The 24,250-nt window shown below is 44.1% G+C and overlaps 1 protein-coding gene across 2 annotated transcripts in view; it reads right to left on the reverse strand.

Annotated features, from left to right (window-relative positions):
• The window catches only part of SLCO3A1 (solute carrier organic anion transporter family member 3A1), a 348,535-nt gene that overhangs the window by 245,865 nt on the left and 78,420 nt on the right, over positions 1-24,250 (reverse strand). For both annotated transcript variants that reach the window (XM_004372670.1, XM_004372669.2), the window contains exon 2: positions 23,175-23,640. In XM_004372670.1, coding sequence (XP_004372727.1) covers positions 23,175-23,640 — 466 coding nt within the window. The remainder of the gene's footprint in view (positions 1-23,174; positions 23,641-24,250) is intronic.

Below are 24,250 nucleotides of genomic sequence, written 5' to 3' on the forward strand. Positions count from 1 at the left end.
TCCCTCCTGATAACATGTCCAAAGTATGTGAGACGAAGTCTCACTATCCTTGCTCCTAAGGAGCATTCTGGCGTTACTTCTTCCAAGACAGATGTGTTCATTCTTCTGGCAGTCCATGGTATATTCAATATTCTTCAGCAACACCGTAATTCAGAGGAGTCAACTCTTCTTCAGTCTTCCTTATTCACTGTCCAGCTTTTGCATGCATATGAGGCGACTGAAAATACCATGGCTTGGGTCAGGAGCACTTTAGTCCTCAAAGTGACAGGTTTGCGTTTCAACACCTTAAAGAGGTCTTTTGCAGCAGACTCGCCCAGTGCAATGTGTCTTTTGATTTCTTGACTGCTGCTTCTGCAGGCATTATTTGTGGATCCAAGTAAAATGAGATCCTACACAACTTCAATATTTTCTCAACTTATCATCATGTTGCCATTAAGGGCAGTGAAAACTTTAATAATTAGATCTTGTATCTCCTCTTTGAGCTCTGGTGGAGCTCGGCTGCTAACCAAAAGGTCAGCAGTTTGAATCCACCAGCTGCTGCTTGGAAACCCTATGGGGCAGCTCTTCTCTGTCCTACAGGGTCTACTCTGTCCTATAGGTCAACTCGGTTGCAATGGGTTTGGTTATTTCCTCTTATGCTGTAGTTTCCCCTCAAACAGTTGTGAAGGTGCTGAAAGACCCCACTGAGCCTGGTTAAACTAAAGAACATTCCAAGAAGAGGCCCAAAAAGAAGTGCAAAAACCATAGGGTGGCTATGTACAGGCACTGACATCTGTTCAGCAACAAACATTCTCTGTGTACACTCACGCGAAACACTCCCTTAGACTCCTATGCAAGGATGTGATAGGGCCTCCTCTCTCCCACACACTAGCCAACCCTGAAAAATGCCTTTCTTACAGCTCCCAGAGTCCAACACATTTCATTAAAACTCGTAAGAGAGAAAGGGCTGAGGCTTACCCCTTTCAGTATATTATCCTTTTCATAATTAGGCTGGTTAAATTACAATCCCTATCTTACTAGCTAGCTAACTGAAGTGGCTAGATTTTAACGTGTGACCAGAGTGACCTTTGCCCCCACTGACCTAACCTTCCTCCCTGCATTAGTCTCCTGTTGCTGCCATAACATAGTACCACAAACTTGGTGGCTTAAAACAACAGAAATGTAATCTCTCACAGCTCTGGAGGCCAGAAGTTTGAAATCAAGGTGGTGGCAAGACTGGGTCCCTCTGGAAGGCTGTAAGTATCTGTTCCATGCCTCTCTCCTAGCTTCTAGTGGTGTCCCACAATCCCTGGCGTTCCTTGGCTTGTGGCAGCACAACTCCAATCTCTGCTCCATCTTCACATGCTGTTTTGTCTGTATCTCTGTGTCTCTTCTCCTCTTCTTATGAGGACACCAGTCATGTAAGATTAGGAGCCACTCTATTCCAGTATGACCTCATATTAACTAATTTCATTTGCAAAGATGCTATTTCCAAATGAGATCACATTCACAGGCACTAGGGTTAGGATTTGAATGTTATCTTTCTGGGGAACACAAATCAACCCATAAGACTACCCTAATCCAGAGCCTGTTTTTTATGTCCATTCTCCAACTTTCTTATCCTCCGCTTCCAATTTTTGTCAATGGATCAGAGTTAACACTGCATTTTATTGTTGTTGGTTAGTTGCCATCAAGTTAATTCTGATTCATGGCAACCCCGTGTATGCAGAGTAGAACTGCTCCATAGAATTTTCAGTGGCTGTGATCTTTTGGAAACAGATCACCAGGCCTATCTTCCAAGGTGCCTCTGGGTAAGTTCAAACTGTCAACTTTTCAGCTAGGAGTAGAGCGGTTAACCATTTGCGCCACCCAGGGACTCTTTATACCATGTAGAAAAAGCCATTTTGTTGACTTTTCCTTATTCTAACTTAAAAGGCCACTTATTGCAATCAAATGTACACAACTTGACCCTTTAATATTTCTTACTTAACATAAGCCTGAAAAAGGAATTCTGCTGGGTGAGAGCTGCCACTGAACACAGTGTTACCATTCAAAGCTCAATGTGCTACTATGAAAAGATGAAGTTAATAATGAAGGTGTTAGGAAGGGCAGTAATACAGAGAATTATAAAAATCAACTGGCAAAAATAACTGGGCTTAATGTTGAAAACAAGTTCCACTAGGGAAATACAAAAGACTATAAAAAAGAAATCTCCTATTATGTAGTAATGAAACTGACCAACACTTGTCAACCTCATCCCTCTGGACGGTTTCAAAACGTTACCCCACACTGAATATAAGAGAAAAGCCACAAATTTGCAATGTGAAGAGTGGTTAGAATTTGAAAAAGTGGTTTCAAAAGACATCTAACCGGGTATTTTTACTATAGCTAAAATCTGAGAACTACAACCAAACTCGCTGACGTTGAGTCCCCTCCCATCCATGGTAACCTCCTATGTGTCAGAGTAGAACTGTGCTCCATGAGTTTTTCAATGGCTGATTTTTCAGAAGTAGATCACCAAGCCTTTCTTCTGAGGCACCTCTGGGTGGACTTGAGCAGCCAACCTTTCAGCTAGTAGCCAAGTATATTAACTGTTAGTACCACCCAGGACTCTGAGAACTACAAAACCTGGAGTAAATATGCCATGGAATATTAGCAAAGGTCTTAAAAAGCAGTAGTTTGGCAAAGAAAATGTGTGCGCCACCCACTAACTCTTTATTTTAAAATAAATAAGACATGTGCAAGGAAGTGTTGGGAGAGACAGTCCTCCCTGGATCTCTATGCTGCTACATGTCTGCTGAGTGAGCTAAGAATGCAAAGCCCTGACTGTTCATTACCCAGCCATATCTCAGTGAGCAATCCTGGGGATGAGCTAATGTCTCCCTCTGAGAAAAAGAGGCGGCTAGCTTTGTGCTCGCTATAAAAGCAGTGGATTCTCCAAGTTCAGTTCCTCTCCTGTATCACAACTCAATGCATGCGCAGACATCCATCTGGGCTCTCCGTGTCACTCCTCCAGTACTTACAAGGGAAGGGGGACTAACACAAACACACTGATTTTTGTGTCATGAGTAACAAAGTCCTTTGTCTCTGACCCAAGAGTTTCATGTTTTCTGTCAGCATCCATGAAATACTGACAGACTAAGTTTTCTCACTTGAGTAGAGTAAAATCAAATCCCAGACCCGAAAAGAAGCTGCAAGGCAAGCTGGTGACCACTGGAAGAAAGTAAGAGACCTAGGGACAGAGCACATGGGTACTCAGACCTCTAACTTAACCTCTCTGGGGCTTCAATTTCCTCACTCATAAACTGCAGGAAAAAAAATTGCACTCAGGCACTTCTAACATGGTGTAGTGTGTGGGAGATAAGAACAGATAACCTGGGTCCAAATCCTGGCTCTGTACTTACTAACATTGAGACCTGAGGCAAGTTACTTAACCTCTTATCTATAAAATGGGTATAATAATAGCACCCATACCCAATACCTCAAAGGGTTGATACGAGGATTAAATCAGTTAATGTATATAAAGCACTGAGAGCACTGTATGGCACGGAGAAAGTGCCACATAAGTGCTTCCTATTATTATCCCCTGGTGGCGCAGTGGTTAAGAGTTTGGCTGATAACGAGAAAGGTCAGCGGTTGAAATCCACCAGTCGCTCCTTGGAAACCCTATGGGGAAGTTCTACTCTGTCCTATAGGGTCACTATTAGTCGGAATTGACTCAACAGCAACAGGTTCATTTGTTTTTTTTAAACAGTTATTATCTAAATACCCCGTTTTGTAGATATGACTTTGAAACCATATAAATATTTTACATAATTATAGAACCAAATTATTGCTTTTTAAAAGGCATGTTACAAGCATCAAAAGCAAAATGAAACATACTTAATTGTTCACTGAAATAATGGGATAATCACACTGAGATATGCTATTTCCAATAACTTGAAAACACAGAAATGCAACCGCGTACCCCTAACAGGATATATCTTAAAAACAAACAAAGAAAAAAACAGCAAAAAAAATCTTGAATGGTTTTTTTATGATCATATTGCATTTATCCTGCTTTTCTTATTTCTACCACCAGATTATAAAATAATTGAAATAGGGAAGTTTCTCTTAATAGAAGTAATAAAAAAAGGTAGTAAAATAAGAATGAATGAGAGAATTGGAATATTACCAGTTTGAAACTCCCAGTGATGTGATGAGCCTAGGCTATAATCAACAATGGTTGTTAATACCACAAAAAGAGAAATCCAGATATTATGTGTCTCACAATGAAGTATGGAGCCCTGGTGGCACAGTGGTTAAGAGCAACAGCGTGCTATGGCTGCTAACCAAAAGGTCGGTAGTTTGAATCCACCAGCCGCTCCTTGGGAACCCTATGGAGCAGTTCTAGGCTGTCCTATAGGGTCGCTATGAGTCGGAATCGACTTGATGGCAAGAGGTCTGGTTTTCTGGTTAATGGAAGTACATATTATCATCTATGAACTATTTCTTGCCAGAAAAAAAAAAATCAAACCTGAATCTGATCAAGTCTCTATATCTAATAACCAATTTACAAGAAATGCAGGTAGGGGACAGGAGAACATGTCAAAAAGCAGCATCCAGACTGTAGGAAATTTTATGAGACAAATGATCCAAGCTCTTTGATCTAGCAGGGAAGGAGGGAGAAATGGAGAGAGAGGGACAGACAGAGAGAAAGAGAGAGAGAGAGAGAGGAGCACAAGTGCTGTAGATTAAAATAGAGACAGGTCAACTGGTCAACTAATTGAGAAGTACAGAATTTTTTAGTTGTGAATTTAAACTGTTTTTTGTCTGAAACAACTGGGGAAATGTAAACACTGGATATTTGATATTAAGAAATTATTAACTCTTAAGGTATGACAATACTATTATATTTTTAAACAGTCCTTATCCTTTAGAAATAAATACTAAATATTTGCAGATTAAAATGTCTGCAATTTGCTTCAAAATAAACAGCAGAGGGAGAACTGGGTGGGAGCATAGATGAAACAAGAAAGGCCATGAGTTAATTATTTAAGCCAGGCGACGGGCACACTGGCGTTTATTCAACTATGCTTTCCACTTTTGTATATGTTTTAACTTTTCCATAATTAACAAAAATCAACTGTTCTGTGAAAACTCAATTTTAGGCACACACAATCAGCAGACACTATGTTCAAACATACCACTAACTCAACTACAGAAAGGACTTTAGACAAGTTACTTAATTCTGCTGGGCCAGGGTCTCCTCCTCTGTAAAACAGTTACTATGAACACTGAAGGAGAAAGCACAAGGGTGATGCTGAGCTCAGTGTCGGGCACACAGTGTGCACTCCACCAGTGGAGCTTCCCCATCATCTGTGTCCTGCTAAAACAAGGCTAATGCAGAAGGCAAGCTACAAAGCCTAATCTTCCACCCTGACTTTAAATTAAAAGCCTGTTTAATGCTCATGAAAGATTTGCTTAAGTTTCCAGCAGGAGTGGAATGCATTCTTAAAAGAACATGCTTGTCTTCTGTAGGATGAAAAGCAATCTAGCAATCTTCATTTTTTCCCTTCATCTACACAGATATACACACACACCCACGTTTCTAAAGCAATCTAGCAATCTTCATTTTTCCCCTTAATCTACACACACACACACACACACACACACACACACACACACACAGACGCGCGCACGTTTCTCCCAGTCACCCAGGTGGCCAGTTCAGAGGAGACATCTCCTTCCTTTGTGAGGCTAGGTGAAAGGCTTTCTCTCGTTAATTCTTTGCCCCATAATGCATCTCTTCAGGGAACATCATATGACACCTGTGAAAATGGAATTTACACAAGTCTTTGCTTTTAGAAGACGCAGAGCATTGTTTCTTCTCTCCGACAGAAGGTATGATTGGGAATACAGCATGTCTATTTGCAAGGGATTGAGTCATTACTCACACTTGTAGAATATTCCTCAGCACATTGGGTTAACATTCTCCAGCTCCACATATACAAATGCATATGTATGTTTCTACCAGCCTGGTATTGCATTTTGCCCTCCCGAGGTTTCAAACTCTTAGTTTTTATGATAGTCACTGACATTGTTTGTGGGCGGCAGGAAAGCAGCCATGAGGAGTACATTCCTTCAGAGAAAGAATCCACTGGGCTCATAGCCCAATGCTGTCCCTTATTGGGCAAGCTACTTAATCTTTCCTTGTCCCGATTTCCTCCTATAAAATGGAGACAATAAAACCTAACTCAAAGGGCTGTTTTGAGAATTAAACGAGACAGTAATAATATACAAAAAGAATTTAGCACAGTTTCTGGCACACAATAAGTGTTCAAGAAATGTTTGCTGATCTGATTATGACTTTGATTGTTTTATGGGCAGATGCTATGTCTGATTCATCCCTATATTTCCAGCACGTTCCACAGGGACTGACATGTGGCAAATTCTCAATTAGTGTTTGTGGAATCAATGAATAAAACGCAGACAGTTAAACTTAAGATGTCTCTATTTGTTAAAAAGCAGTCAAGTTATTTTAAGTCTCTAAAAATGCAATCCTATTATCTTAATATATGCATGATATGAATACACAGTCATATTGTTATTATTCACTGGCCATGTAAGAAAATTAAATTCCAGGCAACAGTTTTTGGAACTTATATAACAAAAGCTCCAGAACAATGTGAATCTCTCCAGGTTCACAGAGGTTCCAAGCCTGCTCTGGAGCAGTAGCAATGAGGAAGACAGCCTGGAGACAGGACAGATTGGACACAATGAGACTCATCAGAGGTAGTCCACTGTCCAGGTGAGAGGTGCTGAGAGCTGGCCTGTGGTGGTGATGGGCTGGAGGGCCAGACACAAGAGCTGTTCAGGAGCCTTAGTGACTCACAGGGATGGCTGTTCAAATGCAGAGGGGAAAGGGGGAAGGGCAAGGGGAGTTAACGATAAAGCAAACTTGAGAGGAAATTAAGGAGCTGAATTTTGTTTTTTGTTTTTTTAATTGTTGTAGTTTAAGCGAAGGTTTACAATTCAAGTCAGTCTCTCATACAAAAATTTATACGTACACCGTTATGTGACCCCAATTGTTCTCCCCATACTGTGACAGCACACTCCTCCTTTCCACCCCCTGATCTCCCGCATCCATTCAACCAGCTCCTAACCCTCTCCGCCTTCTCATCTCACCTCCGGACAGGAGCTGCCCATTTAGTCTCATGTATCTACTTGAGCTAAGAAGCACACTCTTCATGAGTATCATTTTATGTCCCACAGTCCAGTCCAATCTTTGTCTCAAGAGTTGGCCTCGGGAACTGCTTTAGTTCTAGGTTGACAGAGAGTCCAGGGGCCATGCTTTCTGGGGTTCCTCCAGTCTCAGTCAGACCATTAAGTCTGGTCGTTTTACTAGAATTTGAGTTCTGCACCCCACCTTTCTCCTGCTCCATCAGGGACTCTCTGTTGTGTTCCCTGTCAGGTCGGTCAGGAACTGAATTTTGGATTTATTACGATTAACATGCCTTAGGACACCCAGGTGGAGATGTCTTTTAACCAGCTAGAGGTATGGAACCAGCGTCATGAGCTGGAGGAGCTCAGACCTTCAACTTTCCACCAATATCCCAAGTGTTTGCTCTCTGGCCCCTCTCTCCATTCCCCCAGGCAGACCAGTAGGAGACTGCCATTTGTCTACAGGCCACCTAAAAAAATTCTCTAAGTGACTTCCAGAAAGTGTGGCTTGATAACATATAATTGGAAGAGTGTTCAGTCATCTGGACCTAATGTCCTCTGGAATGTTCTGAGGAAACCTTCACCATCTTTGATGCACAGTGTAACCAACTCCCTTCTGCTAACACAGGAGTCCCTGGGTGGTGCTAATGGTTAACATGTTTGGCTGCTAACTGAAAGGTTGGTGGTTTGAGCCTTCCCAGAGGTGCCTCAGAAGAAAGGTCTAGTGATCTACTTCCAAAAAATCAGCCATTGAAAACCCTATGGGGTCCAGTTTTACTCCAACACATATGGGGTTGCCTTGAGCCAGAGTCGACTAGACAGCAACTGTTTTTTGTTTCTTTTTTGGTTTCTGCTAACACTGTTCATTTCCATGGGCGTCCTTGGAGGTCTTTAGAGCACCACACAGCTGAACCGATGTGGATGCCGATTATTTTCCCATGTTGAAAGGCCTTGGGCATTACATTACTTTAGCTTGTTGATCTCTCCTTGTTCTTTCCTTTGTCATGTCTTCATCCATGCAGTCTTTCTTACCCTACTTTCTTACCACGCTCGTCCCGGCTGTGGTCTAGCAGGTTATAAAGCCACTCCCTGACTTGCACAGAAAAGCCAGCCAACTCAGCCAAGCCCAGGAGTGAAAACACTCAAGTCTGAGTTGCATCACAGCAAGGAATGTGTACCAGTTAAATGCTGCTAGGCCTGAAATGTCAACAAAACCGTCTGGAGAATGAGTTTCTCTCACTTTACTACAGGGAGATTTTGAAAACAACAATTTCTAGTAGGAAACAAGTTTATCTGATGAGAGTTTTAAAAATTCTCACGGCAAAACCAGGCCACAAACACGCTACACCCATCAGTCACCTCCTTGCCTACAAACCTCTCACCATTTGGTACTTTGCAGCTAAAATGGCAACCACCCCCACGGCTTTTCTTTTTTTTTTTTTTTTTTATTTTTTTTTTTTTTTTTTTTTTTAATTGTGCTTAGGTGAAAGTTTACAGCTCATGTTAGTTTCCAGGGCTTTTCAAAAGAAAAAAAAAGGTTTCCATTGAGTGGATTCCAATTCATTGTGACCCCATATGTTACAGAGTAGAACTTCCTCCATATGGTTTTCCTGGCTGTAATCTTTACAGAAGCAGACTGCCAAGCCTTTCTTCCGTGGTGCTGGGTAGGCTTAAACCACCAACCTTCAGGTTAGTAGTCCACAGCAAACCACCTGTGACACCCAGGGACCCCCACCTCCCCAGCTTTTAGTTCACCAAAAAAGAGATGTGCAAATAATTAGGTAGTTGGGTTAAGCCAATTTTCATACTTAATGCAGTATGTTTGGGGTCCTGTATTATCCTGGTGGGGGACATAAAAGTGTTTACAGATGTGAGGAGAACAGCATATGGTAGAAAAACATATAATGGAAAAGACAGGACCTTTGGGATAATGGGAACCTGGATTGTAATCCAGGACCTGTCACTCACTGGCTGTATAACCCTGGGCAAATTGCTCAACCTGTCTCAGCTTCAGTGTCTTTATCTCCACAATGAAAATAACATCCCCTAGCTCACTGGGCTTTATGGGGGAGAGCGAGGGAGTGCCTGCAAAGCACCCGGTCTCTGCGCCTGTCATATAGCAGGATCCCATAAATGGTCACTAATATATTCTGTGTTTTTATGGTCGCTATTCAAACGCACATGTGGTTAAGGCACTGGTCTAAATAAGCAGGCAGCTGTTAAATCTTCTTTGTGACAGTACTGAGTCCTAAAATTAACACTTGCTCACAACCAGTAACAAGGCCAATATTAAAAAATAAAATGAAATCACCAATGTGTGAGACATTGTGTTCTTTACACAGTCTGATGGCCTTTGAATCTTGTCTTTAGCACTAGAATCACAGCTATTAATTTGAACTTAAATAAATAGAGTAGATCTACATGGATCAAGACAAGGCACTTTTCCATGGGACAAATGTACAAGCTGAGGCTGGGGTAGGTGAAATTATTTAGATCTAATAATAGACACCACTGGGTTTCAAAAGGTTCCAAGTGTCCATACACAATTTGAGAATCTATTAGATCCTTGCTGTGTTAATGAGGCCTCTTGCTGGGAAACCAAATTCCCTTTGTAAACTCCATTAGCAATCCACAAGGCAGGTGGGCAAAAGTGAATGTTCTTATGGTATTAAGGCTTTGCCCAGAAAGCAGGCAGTTGGTAATCACATCCATTTGTACCACATGCCTAGAACATTACAGAGAGAAGGGGAAAAAGGCCTCTCTCTTTGGAGAGATCAGGAAGAGCTAAGCCCACACCTCAAACAGGAGGGCATGATAACCAGTAAAGACAGGGGGTTCTCAGATGCAGGAACTATCCCCAAAAAGCCACTTGAACGGCCACAGTAAGTTTGCCCAGTTCATGTCCCCAGATGATTTTGTGGGTCCCTCATAACTTTCTGCCTATTTTTTTTTCTTTCTTAATTGCCTCAAGAAAATTTTTCCTAGTAAAAACACATGGAAAGTTTTGACTTCGAGAGTTCAGAGTCTATTAATGATCCAATTGCATTTTTTTAAAAATTTTGCCTTTAGAGCAAAAAAAAAAAAAAAAATTATTTTCGTATCTGTGCATCAGTTCAAACTGGCACAGAAAATTTGCTGAATATTACTACCCAAAACACCCACGGTTGGGCTGAAAGGAAGGATGGAAAATTTCAGGCCCAGAGGAATTTTGGTGGGGTGAGGGAGGACTGGGGGAGGTGGCCCAGGAAGAGGAGGGCCTAGAGAGTATCTGAGCCTGCTGAGAATGCGCTCTGACTTTGTTTCCTGCTCTAAGTCCAGTGGCTGTCCTGGGAGCGAATCAAATTGAAAGCCGAACAACAAACAAAATTCCAGTTCGCACATGCTATTTGTCATTCCACACAACATAGCTCAGCTATCTTGGCCTATCTCACCCCCCATTTGCTGCTACCTAGATCCGTCCAATATTAACCAAAAAACAAAACCAGCTGCCATCGAGCTGACAATGACTCATGACACATGCCATGTGTGTCAGAGGAGAACTGAGCTCCATAGGGTTTTCAGTGGCGGATTATTCGAAAGCAGATCAACAGGCCTTTCATCCAAGGTACTGCTGGGTGGATTCAAACCTCCAACTTTTCAGTTAGCAGCTGAGCATGTTAACATTTGCCCCATTCAGGGACTCTTGTCCAACATTCCCAAACCAAACCCACTGCCGTTGAATCAATTCCAACTCGTAACAACTCCACAGAATAGAGTAGAACTGCTCCATAGGGTTTCCAAGGAGCGGCTGGTGGATTTGAACTGCCGACCTTTTAGCTAGCAGCCACAGCTCTTAACCACTGTGCCACCAGGGCTCCTGTCCAACATTAGGGCTCTAAAAATTTATGTGATTTTAACCTTTTTTTGGATCATGAACCTTTTTGAGTGAAAGCTTTCCCTACATAAGTTCCCATACACATCATTCTCCATATAATTATAGAAGGTTGTGGACCTCCTCCCAAGCACATCCAGGAATCCTTAGGTTCAAATACCGCAGTTAAGTAGTCCTTAATTGCTCTTGACATTCTCAATCCAAATTCCTGAATGCCAGTTCTACAGGCTACACGTAAGTATAAAGTGTTCATTAGTCGCCTAATGCTTTGCTATCTTTAGAGCTCATCTATATGTGGGCAAAAATACACATACACACTCATTAAGCTTGGCAGGAATGAAATGGCAAAGCCGAGTTGGGAATGGAACATATTCATTTAGCTTATTCATTCTTGACAGTATGAAGTCATTAGAAGGGAGTTAAGGTAGCTTTGGCAATTGCAGTCATGTAAAGGAGCCAGGGCCGGTTATGTTTTTTCCATTCAATAAACAGAGTCATCAAATAAGCTGAGCGTGCTCAACACACTACTGCCCCCATAAACAATTTGCTATTACATGCTTACTGTTCCTGCATGAAGCCTGCCAACAGGTTATTTTTAAGAACTTTTGTTTGTTTTTGGTGAGGAGGGAGGAAGGGGGAGCATTACTGTCTTAGTTCTCTAGCGCTGCTATAACAGAAATACCACAAGTGGATGGCTTTAACAAACAGAAATTTATTCTCTCACAGTTTAGGAGGCTAGAAGCCCTAATTCAGGGTGCTGACTCGAGGGGAAGGCCTTCTCTCTCTGTAGGCTCTAGGGGAAGGTTTTATAAAAGAACTAGCACGTTGATCGGTGGACAACCACCTTATATGTGGTTCCTTGAACAAAACCATTCCATCTCTGTAAGTGCTTAGTCATGATAGGGCATTCAGTCTGAGTACGCAGATTCTGTTAGCTGCAAATGTTGGAAAGGAGACTTGATTTGCTCAAGTAACTAGAATATTAAGGACTAGATGCTAGTTTCAGGCAGAGCTGGATCCAGGGGGCCCTCTCTCCCCTCTTTCCTCCGGTCTACTTTCCTTTGTGCTGTCTTCGTTCCTAGGCAACTTCTCTGCATGTGACAGCAAAGATGAGCACTGGAATCTCTGGGTTTTCAGAGCTCTTACAGCTAGTAATTGTAAAAGGTGACCTCTTTCTCTCTGAGTCCATATTTCAAATCTCATGGGAAACTCTGACTGGTGCACTCCTTGGGCCAATCACTGTAGACCAGAGTCCTTCTCTGTGTCACGACTGGCCATACCTGGATCACATGACCACTTCTGCCACCCACAAAGCAACCTGGGATAGAAAAGAGGCAAGCCCCCAGTGAAAAAAAGAAGTACTGGGACGACAAAAGCAAACATACACAACAAAGACTCTTATCTGAGGCATTTTAACATGAAAGAGTTCTCTAGCAAAGAAGAACTGACTTCCCATTGAAAAGGAAGAACATTAACCTCTAATTCCAGTGATATCAGTGAACAATAGCAAATCACAATCCTCTACAGAAAGCAAACCCCAGACACTATCTGCACTCACACAGTGCTTCTTCTAAGTGAAAGGGAAAAAAAGAAAAGAAAGCCAAGATTATTCTCTTTCAGAAAGAAGAAGTAAATAGTATAAAAATAAACTAAAGAAAAAAATACACACGTTATTTGGGAAAATACCTCAAAATCTTTTTTTTTTTTTTAATTTAAGTATAATACCTGTGTTATAGTTGAAAGAAAAAAAAAATGGGTCATCTTTCATGAGTCAGGTGTAGTAAGAGAGCATTGATAAAGAAGCAATGAGCAGTAGTCCTTGACAGTCTTATGGAAGGAAACTCCCTCACCTGCATCTTCACCTTCCCACCTATCTTCCTAGGTCAGCCTGGGCCTCTCTGGTCCTACGTCCTTCCTATCAGACACTTCAATGCTATGTTCTAAAAGTCCCTTTGCAAAGACACTCTCTCTCACACAGTAAACATCTGTAAGCCCAAACCAGCCAAAAATGTTATTGGTTTCTATATTCCAATGCTCTCTTCGGTGAACTGTGAACTGTATTTTTCTTCATCCAACCATGTTTCACTTGGAAAAAATAATTTCGTTTCTTTTCCATTCCTGGATTCCCATTCTCATGAGGCAGTACGCAAAGGGTCGGCTAGAATACTACCTGCGAGGCCCATTCTATGTTTGTGCAAGAGCCCCCATCCCATTCCCCCAAAGCCAAGGCCTACAGCATTCTGAGCCACAGTAGATAACACTTCATTCTGGCTGTGGCATTCACTATGTGCCACAGCTTCCCTCTTCTCCTTTCTTTGTTTCTTATTTGTCATATTTATTTGTTCCTCGAGAGGAGAATATAATCTGATATTGATAGCCTGTAGCAAAGCACACAAGCTGACAAGGCACCAACATATTCCAGCTGGCCTGTGCCATGCTGACCCACAGAGGGTTTGGAGAAGATACGAAGGAACTGTCAATTCAGTTCACTTGAAAAACACGGGTTCCTAATCTCTCTTAAAAATCCAAAGATCTAGCAAGACTGATTTTGTACTCCCAAAGTACAATGAGTGGCTGAGGATGAGGCAAGGACCCTCCAGTGCCCTACTCTCCACACAGTCTGCCTTTCTCATTTGTTAGATGAGCCCCTACGGCATTTAAAATGACCACATGGTTCAGCGGTAGAATTCTCACCTTCCACACTGGAGACCTGGTTCGATTCCCCATCAATGTACCTCAGGAGCAGCTATCATCCATCTGTCAGTGGAGGCTTGCATGCTGCTATGAGGTAAAACAGGCTTCAGTGGAGCTTCCAGACTAAGAGGGAACAGGAAGAAAGGCCTGGAGATCTGCTTCCAAAAATTAGCCAATGATCACAACAGTCCGATCCACAACTGATCATGGGGATGCCACAGGACCGAGGGACATTCTGTTCTATTGTGCATGGCGCTGCAGGAGTGAGGGGCAAGTCAACAGCAGCTAACAACAATCACAACAACCCCTCAGAAGCAGATATAGCGGGGGGCTGCAAAACAAGTACGGCCAGTATGCTCAGTTCAAACCTCATTTTCATGACACTCTTGTGCCTTGATTATTTATCTTCTAGAGAAAGTCATAGCAAGGCCAAACGGCTGGTTTTCAGCTCACAATAAATCTATATGAACTAACCTGAGCTTTTAAAGTTTTCAGCAAATGTGGGCAAGGCTAAAGTCACATAGATGTTCACTGCCTAAATGTCCAACAGAAAAATTCTAGCATTGCTAGATTCAGAAAATATCATGTAATTATCTAGATGGTATCTATCATTTATGATACTGAAAAAAAATTTATGATAGGTCAATTGATAGAAAGCAGGTTCACTTATAGCACGGCCTTAATTAAGCAAAAATATATACAAAGGAAAAGGTCTGGAATGAAATATACCTAAATACTGTCTGTGATTATCTATAGGTGCCTAGGTTATAAATTATTTATATATTCCCATTACATTTCTGTTTTCCCAGTTTTACTAAAATGAGAATGTACTGTTTCACAATACTGAACCAATATCCTCCCAAATTAAGATGCAAAGTGTTGAAACCCAGAAAGCCAACCCATGTATCACACTGGGGCAATGGCGATGTTCTGGGGTGCCTCCAAATCAATACAAATCAGCTCATCTGCTGCCTGGGGCTGCACTAGCACTTTCTGTACTTGAAGATGAGCCGCAGGAGGGGGTCTGCAGGAAAAGAAGCGCCCTGCTGGTTTAATTCAGGACTGAAGAGGTTGCTATTCTCAGCTCTAGTAGATGGATTACATCCCAGGCTGAAGTCAGAATCCAACTCCTCTTATCAAACGACTTGCTGATATGTTTGGGCAAGTCAGTCACTTTTCCATGCCTCAGTTTCTGTATCTGGAAATGGAGATGACAGGACAATAAAGATGAACAGGACAGCACTGATTGAGCCCCAATGTGTACATAATCAATAGGGTATTCACTGGCTGATTTTTGGAAGTAGATCATCAGGCCTTGCTTCTTAGTCTGTCTTAGTCTGGAAGCTCCACTGTTCAGCATCATAGTAACATGGAAGTTTCCACTGACAGATGGGTGGTGGCTGCATAGGAGGTGCACTTGTCAGGAATCGAACCAAGGCCTCCTGCATGGAAGGCAGGAATTCTACCACTGAACTATGAATGCCCTTCTTACAACGGTCCAATCCACAACCGATCACAAGGAGAGTGCACAACTGGGCAGCGTTTCATTCTGGTATGCACGGGGTCATCACGAGTTGAGGTCTGACTGGAGACGAGCTAACAACGTATGTGCCTGATGTCTGAGGTACAGGAAAAAGCCTTCCAAGACAGATACCAGCCTCCTTTAACTGATGAGGAAGCAGGTTCAGGGCAGTTGGGAACTTGCCCAAGACCCCGGAGGCAGGTCTACGGAGGGGCCAGGATTGGAATCTCGAGACTTGCTGACTCCAAAGACCATGCTGGGATTTTTGTCCAAGGTCATCTGGCAGTGAGCATGGCAGTGATTCCATGAACCATGGGGCATGAATTATGAGTGGCTGAAAATGAATGAGAAACACCTACCAAGCCGAGCAATATGGAAATAACAGATAAGAGCCACAGGCACGTTTCCTAGCAGGGCTGCTACAAACACACTGCGATGGCATGTGACTGGACAGCTGAGGAGAGGAGATGGAACACGGCCAACACAAACCCACCAGTTTTACGGTGTCATTTACTTTAGAAAAAGAAATTAATGAGGGAAACTTCAGTATCAATGAATTTGCAAGAATATAATGAGCTCTGCTTGCTCCCATGAGGGTTACCTTTTTAATTATTTTTTCAGATGAACTGCAGTCACGGTATATTTGATCTATATCCGACCCACATTGTTTGGAGAGTTAAAACGCATTTTACCCAATGTCAAGTTAAAAATAAAAATAAAACCTCATAAGAAGCAAAATAACTCTTGGTTCCCAGGGCTCTGAAGAGAAATTTGGTTCTCTTTGGTTGCTGGCTGGTATTGTTGTGACCTCTGTGCTAAACAAACGCTTGGCGGATAAAATCTGAGAATAATTCTCTTTGCATCATTAACCGGAACACGGAGGGCTCCACTGGGTTTCAATATAAGTGATAAACAAAGAAAACATGACACGTTCGTGTCTAATACATGGGTCACCCGACTAGGAGTAACTGCTCTGTGTGTCTAGGCAAGCCTGCAGGTCCCTCTCCCCGGGAATACTGATGTCCTCCCCTCCCACAGGAAGCTGTCCTCAAGGCGTCCCTTCATCTAGCCAGTTCCTATTCTCCCATTTCTCAGGAGAATTTGCCAGCCTTCTCTCTGCCTGTGTGTCTCTCTCTGCCTCTGTGTGTCTCTCTCTGCCTCTATGTCTCCCCCATGCGTGTATCTGGGTGTGTCTCTCCATGCCTGGGTGTCTTTCTCACCCTTTCTCTGAGTGTGTGTGCCTCTGTGTGTCCGTGTGTGTGTGTATGTCACTGTGTGTGTCTGGGTGTCTTTCTCCAAGTGTGTGTGTCTGGGTGTCACTGTGTGTCTGGGTGTCTTTCTCTGAGTGTGTGGCTCTGTGTGTCTGTGTGTGTGTGTGTCACTGTGTGTGTCTGGGTATCTTTCTCACTCTTCTCTGAGTATGTGTGCCTCTGTGTGTTTGTGTGTGTGTGTGTGTGTGTCATTGTGTGTGTCTGAGCGTCTTTCTCTTATTGTGCGTGTTTCCCTGTGTGTGTGTGATGAGTTTGTCTGGGTGTCCTTCTCTGAGTGTGCGTTTCTGTGTGTCCGTGTGTACGTCACTGTGTGTGTCTGGATGTCTTTCTTACTCTTTCTCTTAGTGTGTGTGTCTCCCTCTGTGTGTAGGTCCATGTGTCTACCTGTGTGTGTGAATTTCAAGAATCAAAATGATCTGGCTTCACCTTGATCCCAATTTGCATTTTAAAACTACATCCTCTATGTGTGATAAAATTGCAGAGAACTAAACACACACACACACACACACACACGAGTTCATGTGAAACTGGTGAAATCTGAATAAGCCCCACAAACTGTGCCAACGTTTACATACTGGTTTTACTATCGTACTATGGTTATGCAAGATTAGGGAAAGCTGAATGCAAGGTACATGGACTTCCCTGTATTTGTGATTCTATAATTATTTCAAAATAAAAAGTATATAAAAAAAAAAAAAACACCTACCTACTCTAAAAATTCCTCAGGAACCTTGAAAAAATAAAATGACAGCGCAGCTCCTTATAGAAATGTTAGGGCAAAAGAGGCAAGAGCCTTGGCTCAGTTTGGGACTGGTCCCCTTGGTACACACCCAGCCGTGGGCACCCCTCTTTAAGAGGGAAACCACATCAAGTAAGGAATGGAGGTCTCAGCATAGAAGAGCCAAGCTGCAAGCGACTGCAGCCTACCCACATGAGGTTGGTGCTCAGCTGCCTGGGGAGTCACCCACATGTGGAAGCGGGATTAAAATGCTTCCGGGTGGGCTCAGAGGGCAGAACTAGAACCAGGTGTGGAAAGTTATAAGGGAGCAGATTTCTAACACAACAAAAGGAAAACGTTCCTAATGGCTGTCAAGGTTCAAACACGAAATGGATAGCACCGGTGGAAAGAGGTGAACAGAAGATGGAATGAACGATCTGCCCCAGCCCCAGAGGCCTCGGCTCTGCTCCGTGCCCATCTCTACTCAAAACACCATGAAACAGGGCACATCGTCTTTCCAGATCCATCTGTTTAACCTGAACTGCTAGCCAGGACCTTCCTCTCTCTCCTTCCTACTCCCATCTCTCCACTCTGGCTTGGACACTCATTTCCCATTTCCAGTATCACCTCTCCCCTCAGATCTGAGGCACATCATTGTCTTCCCACCTTTCTGGCTCCGCAGATTTATATCCCTAATTAAGGCTTCCTGCTGCCTGTGCAATGGCCCTGATTGCACCTGACTCCCTGGACCACCCACCAGCCGTCCACATCCCCTCCCAGCCTTGTGAGCAGATCCTAGACATACCTGGTACTAGTGTCCCTCTCAGACTCAGAGCCCAACCCCATCCAGGTAAGGGATCTTAAGCAAGTTACTTAACCTTTTGAAATTTCAGTTTCTATGTCTGCTTTTCTGTAAGAGCAAAACTTTTATAACCACATGTCCAACAATTTAAAAAAAAAAAACAAACAGTTTCCATTCAGTCAACTACAACTCATGGCAACCCCATATGTGTCAGAGTAGAACTGCGCTCCATAAGTTTTTCAATGGCTAATTTTTCAGAAGTAGATTGCCGTATCTTTCTTCCAAGGCACCTCTGGGTGGATCAGTTAGCAGCCGAATACGTTAACCGTTTGCACCACCCAGGAACTCCAAGTCCAACAACAGAAGGCATTAACTACACTGTCAAATACCCATAAGAGAATATTATGCATGCAGTAGTCATAATATCATAGAAGAATATTTAATGGTATGGAAAAATGCCCATGACACATTAAGAAAGATGTAGTTACAAAACATTGTTTATTAGAAACACATCATTACAGAAAAGCCTACCAACACAAAGAAAAAGACTAACATTATATATACCATATAAATATATATACCATAATGTTAGCCTTTTGGTTAGCAGCCGAGCACTTTAACACTGTGCCACCAGGGCTCCTTAACATTAAGAGTAACTTTAATTATTCCTTTTCTACACTCCCAAAATTGCCAACAGTGAATATGTAATACTTTTTAACTAGGAATAAAGTTATTTAAAATCTCTTTACCATGCTTTCATCTTTTTCCGCCTCCACCGCAAAAAAAATAATGCCAACAACCAAGTTACGTGCAACTAATGAAAGAATACAGTGCGTCTATTCGACTATCCTACTTATTCACAAAGAGCAAATACAACTTGCCGTGTTTTGAACGTGGAGAAAGAGAAGAAGGGCTAAGAAAACTGGGCTAATGTAAGGCCACAGCACTGAGCTAGAGGCATGACTAGATCCCCAGACGAACAATTCTTGGACTCCAGTGATGCCACCTACATCAAAGGGTTTCCACAGCCACCCTGCTCTTTAGGAAGAAAGCGTGCCACGTGCCACCCACAGGTCACCATCTGTCCGCATAGTGAGGCTCAGCTCCTCGTGCTTTGCTGTAACAAGCCTGCCAGCAGAGCCAAGTCCCCATTCATCAGTTTGTCTCCCAGTAATGAGCTCCCTCGGCTCCCTTCCACGCTGAAAAGGAGTGGCTGCAGAACGGTGCCAGCCAGAGGAGCCCCTTGCGAACGGCCCATCGAAGAATCCAGGAGTTGGCTGCGGCTGGGCCACAAGACGCCAAAGCAAACAGTCACTGCGGTGGAAAAACTCAGCTTGCCTCGAAATGGAAGGCTTTACTCCTCTCCCGGCTGGGGTGGGGTCTGTGACAGGGCACAGATGTGGAGATGACATCCATTAGGTGATGCTCTAGGCGGACACCCCAGAGGCAAGTCTCCTCCCTAACATCCTGCAGCACGAGCAACTGCATGTCAATCATCCCCTTCCTTCCTGACACCCACAGGAAAGGGTCAGCTTGCAAACAAGCCTGTGTTTCACACATGCAATATTTACAATCCTTGCAATCTCCCGTCTATAATAGTCGCATTTTAGGCTTCTGACCAGAGCAGCTGGCTGAGGGCCCGTCTCTTTAGGCCAGCTTGGTTGGAACTGGAGCCTGGGGGAATACATGCTATGCTACCCCATTCAGTACACATTTGCACCCACAGTCCCTTTTGTCTGGAGGTACTACCCCAAGTCTCCAGGGTCAGTCCTTTAGACTTTCCTTCTCTCTGGAGGGGGGTAAAACCCGTTTCAACTCATGACAACCCCATGTGTGACAGAGTAGAACGGCTCCATAGGGTTTTCTTGACTGTAATCTTTACAGAAGCAGGGCCCCAGGCCCTTCTTCCATGGTGCCGCTGGGTGGGTTCACACAATCAACATTTAAGCTAGTAGTCCAGCACAAACCAGGTGTGCCATCCAAGGACTGGAGGGAGTTAAGAGGCCATAAATTCATATTGGTCCTGTGCACCACCCAAATACTTCCTGAAGCAAAGTTTAGTGCCTTCAGGAGCTAACGCCTGATTAGAAGAGCTAAATGCTGAAATATTTCATGATCATAAACACTTCTGATGACCTGGACAATCACTGGATCACTTATGCTCTGCATATGCCATGGTCTTCTTAAGTTGCTCCTGGAGAATTCAAACTGTACGTGAAACTAAAGGCTACCTCCGGCGGCCAGTCTGTGCAGAAGGCTCGCTCTCGGATGCTTTCAATAAACACAGACCCATGACACCAGTTCTGAGAGCTGGACAGTCATCTCCACGGCTGTGCGCTGTCATGTTTGGGAATTTGGCCAGACACCAGAGCTGCCAAGATGCCGTGCACGATGCAAACAGACACTCCCTCAGCTCTCTCACTGCCGAACTGTCAGAGAGGAAACAAGGCGTCCGTGTAGAAAGGGGGCCAAAACGTTCCTCTTCCCACCAATGACTCATTACAAATTCCACAGATGAGGCATCTGAATTTGCGAAGGCCCTTGTCTCCAATGGTCAGCCCTACTGCCGATGCGTCCACCTCTCACACCCCTACGCCCCAAACAAAACTGTCTCTTTATCCTGAAGCGTTGTACAAACCAGGCCCCAACCAGTGTGGGGAAATACCACCAACCTAACTCATCAGGGAATCCTTCCGTAAGGGGGTTCTGAGCCTGCTGCTCCAGGCAGGGAGCCCCAAGCAGAGGTGATTCAGCACTCGTATAACTTCAGGAGGGTTCTGGGAAGAAATTTTTCCAGCTTATTCTATCATCAGAAACAAGAACTCAGCTTGTCATTCCTCATTTCCTCGCTGTGCTCTGATTTATCTACAGGCTGCTACTAGAACCAGAAAACCTCTCTCCCAGGGTCCGAGAGTGACCGCGGGCAAGTCAGAGACCAATTTCTGGCTGGAGCTCAGGAGACCTTTTTGGCTGCATGCTGTAGTCATGTTGTGACCTGCAATGGACTCACCGGGAGTGGCTTCACTCAAACTCTAAACGCAACACAATGTAAATAATTTCCTTAGCACCCTCCCCGCACTCTACCCGCCCTCAAACACAGTAGTGGAAAACCTTCATCATTATGGGGCCCCTGGATGGAGCAAAGGGTTAACATGTTTGGCTGCTAACCAAAACATTGGGGGTTTGAGTCCACCCAGAGACACCTTGGAAGAAAGGCTTGGAGATCTATTTCTGAAACATCAGCCATTGAAAGCCTTGTGGAGCATCATTCTACTCTGACACAGCCAAGGTCACCAAGAGTCAGAATCAACTTGATGGCAAGGGGAAAGGATAGCTCATTTTTAGTCTGAGCCGTCTTCTCTTCTACTGTGTATCTCAAACGTAGGTCATGACCAGGCTCGCCAATGCTCCATGCCCTGGATGGGGAAGTACATAACTGTCTACCCTCCCCATGGAGAGCCTCGCTCACCGAGAGCGTAAATATACATCTGTCACATATTTGCTCAACAAAGTCATTCTCCTCCAGAGCCGGGACAGAAAGGCACAAGGAAAAATCAGCATTCAGGTGTTCAGCTGTTCCAAACTGTCTTGTCTCAAAAAGCTGGGCAGCGTATGGTGGAAGCTTGGCAGATACAAAGCTTTATGTCAAATTCATTTCACATTCTATTTTAACCTAAACCTCCACATTATAATTAACTTTATGCCTCCAGGCACACTGCGTTCAGGAGGCTTGACACAAAGCTTCCCCAGGTAGAAATAATTTATTTCAGGCTTAGCGCTCAGTGACTGCGGATGTGTCAAAACAATCCAACAGCCTTGTAGGAGGCAAGATTATATTTGGTAAACAGGGGCTACAGAAGCTGGGCAGGCCAGCCCTCACCCTACAAATGACCACCCAATGGCAACCACAAGCGGAGACCAAGGATGTCGTTTGCTGCACAAGCAACTCGCCACTTGGCTGCTTCTTAACCCAAAACCTACAGGTGGCTTCTGTCCTTCCAGTATAAAATATCAGAAACTATTATAGCACAAAATAATTGTACAAACACACAATACCTTATTTCTTTTTAAATATCCAGTTTCAGTGTACACTCTCCCCTTACTGAAAAAAATTACCAGAAATCATCAACTTTCAATGATACCAGATGCAGAGAAGACAACCTCCCAGGCCTCCGCCACTGAGCGGCAGTAAGACGATAACTAGGAGAACATCTTCATTATTAAAAGCTGGGGTTCCCAATGTGTAGATGCCAAGTGTATACTAGTGGTTAATGCCAACAGCCCAGTGTGCACACACACGCACAACAGTTAAATAAACGTAAAACTCCTCCTGACCATGACTTCCCATTCTCCCAAACCAAACCAAACCCACTGCCATCAAGTCGATTCCCACTCATTGCGACCCTAGAAGGTTTCCAAGGCTGTAAATCTCTGCGGAACAAGACTGCCACATCTTTCTCTCAAAGAGCTGCTGCTGGTTTCGAACTGCTAACCTTTCAGTTAGCAGTCGATCGCTTTAACCACTGCACCACCAGGGCTCCTTTTTCCCATTCAAGTGGAGCTCAAATTTTGCTGCTTTAACCACTGCACCACCAGGGCTCCTTTTTCCCATTCAAGTGGAGCTCAAATTTTGCTGCACAGTAGAAATTAGAATCACATGGAAAGCTTTTAAAACACTCCATGCCCAGGTAGCACAGTTGCACCCTAGGCCAAATCAAAAAAAGAAAAAAAGAACCAAACCAGTTGCCAGTCAATTCCGACTCATGGCGACCCCACGTGTGTCAGAATAAAATGGTTCTCAGTAAGAGTTTTCAGAACGGTGACCTTTTGGAAACAGATCGCCAGGTCTTTCTTCCCAGATGACTCTGAGTAGCTTCCAATCACCAACTTTTCCAGTTGGCAGCCAGAACATAACCATCTGCACCCCAAAATTTCTGGGGGTACAACTCAGGCATCAGTATTTTTCAAAAACCCCTAGCTGTGCAGCCAAGCCGGAGAACCAGTGCTCTGACAGAACAAGAATTCACAGGCCGACGATTTCTTCTTTTGCAAACACACCCTGGTTACTTAACGTGAACGCTTAACATAAAAGTGAACTCTGGAACAGTGCCTACCTATGTAGAGCGAGGAGTCCTTCCTGCGCACGTGGTCGTCGATGTAGGAGACCCCCAGGGGCTGCACTGGGGTAGCACCGATGCCCAGGAGCACCTGGGCCCCAATGAGCAGCAAGTACATCATGTTGGTGGCTGTCCGGTTCCGGCAGATGAGGTCCGGGTCTGGACCCTCGCCGCCGCCCGAGCCATTGACGGCACACACGTCTCGGCCCTCGGCGCCCCAGCGGATCTCGCCGGCCTCGTACTTGTACTGGTGCGTCAGGAACTCCGGCAGAGCCGAGAGCAGCGCGCCCAGCGCCATGACGATGCCACCGCAGCCGATAAGGCGCGGCCGGTGCCCGCGGGCTCCGAAGTAGCTCACGAAGAGGATGAGCGCCAGGTTCCCGATCTCGAAGCTGCTGGCGATTACGCCCACGTCGGCGCTCTGCAGGTTGAACCTCCGCTCCAGTGTGGTCAGGACGCTGACCTGCGGGGTGCAAAACAAAATTGAAAAGCAAAGTCAAACGGACATGGAGGAAGGCGCCTTTCTTCCTCATGGTTCACCCTGCGCTCCCTTGACCCTCCCAACCATGTTTTTATAAGATGCGAAAAGGCATTTGTACTGGAAACAACCCAAGTGTCCATCGGCAGATGAACACATAAACAAAATGTGGTATATCCATACAACAGAATATTGTTGTCAGTTCCCCTCAGGATCCCAACTCATGGCAACCCCATACGTGCACAGCAGAACTGTACTCCATAGGGTTTTCAAGGTTGTGACCTTTTGGAAGCAGACCACCAGACCTGTCTTCTGAGGCGCCTCTAGGTGGGTTTGAACCAACAATCTTACTGCTAGTAGTCCAGGGCCTAACTGTTTGCACTACCCAGTGGCTCCAAATGGAATATTATTCAGCCAAAAAGAAAAATGAAGTTCTGATACATGCTTCAATATGGATGAACATTCAAACATTACACTGAGTGAAATAAATCAGACAAAAAAGGGCAAATATCGTATAATCCCACTTGTATGAGATATCTACAACAAGCAAGTGTATAGATACCAAAGCTCATCAGTGGTTACTAGGGGCTGGCGG

Source organism: Trichechus manatus, unplaced genomic scaffold, assembly GCF_000243295.1.
Source record: "Trichechus manatus latirostris isolate Lorelei unplaced genomic scaffold, TriManLat1.0 scaffold00019, whole genome shotgun sequence".
NCBI lineage: Eukaryota > Metazoa > Chordata > Mammalia > Sirenia > Trichechidae > Trichechus > Trichechus manatus.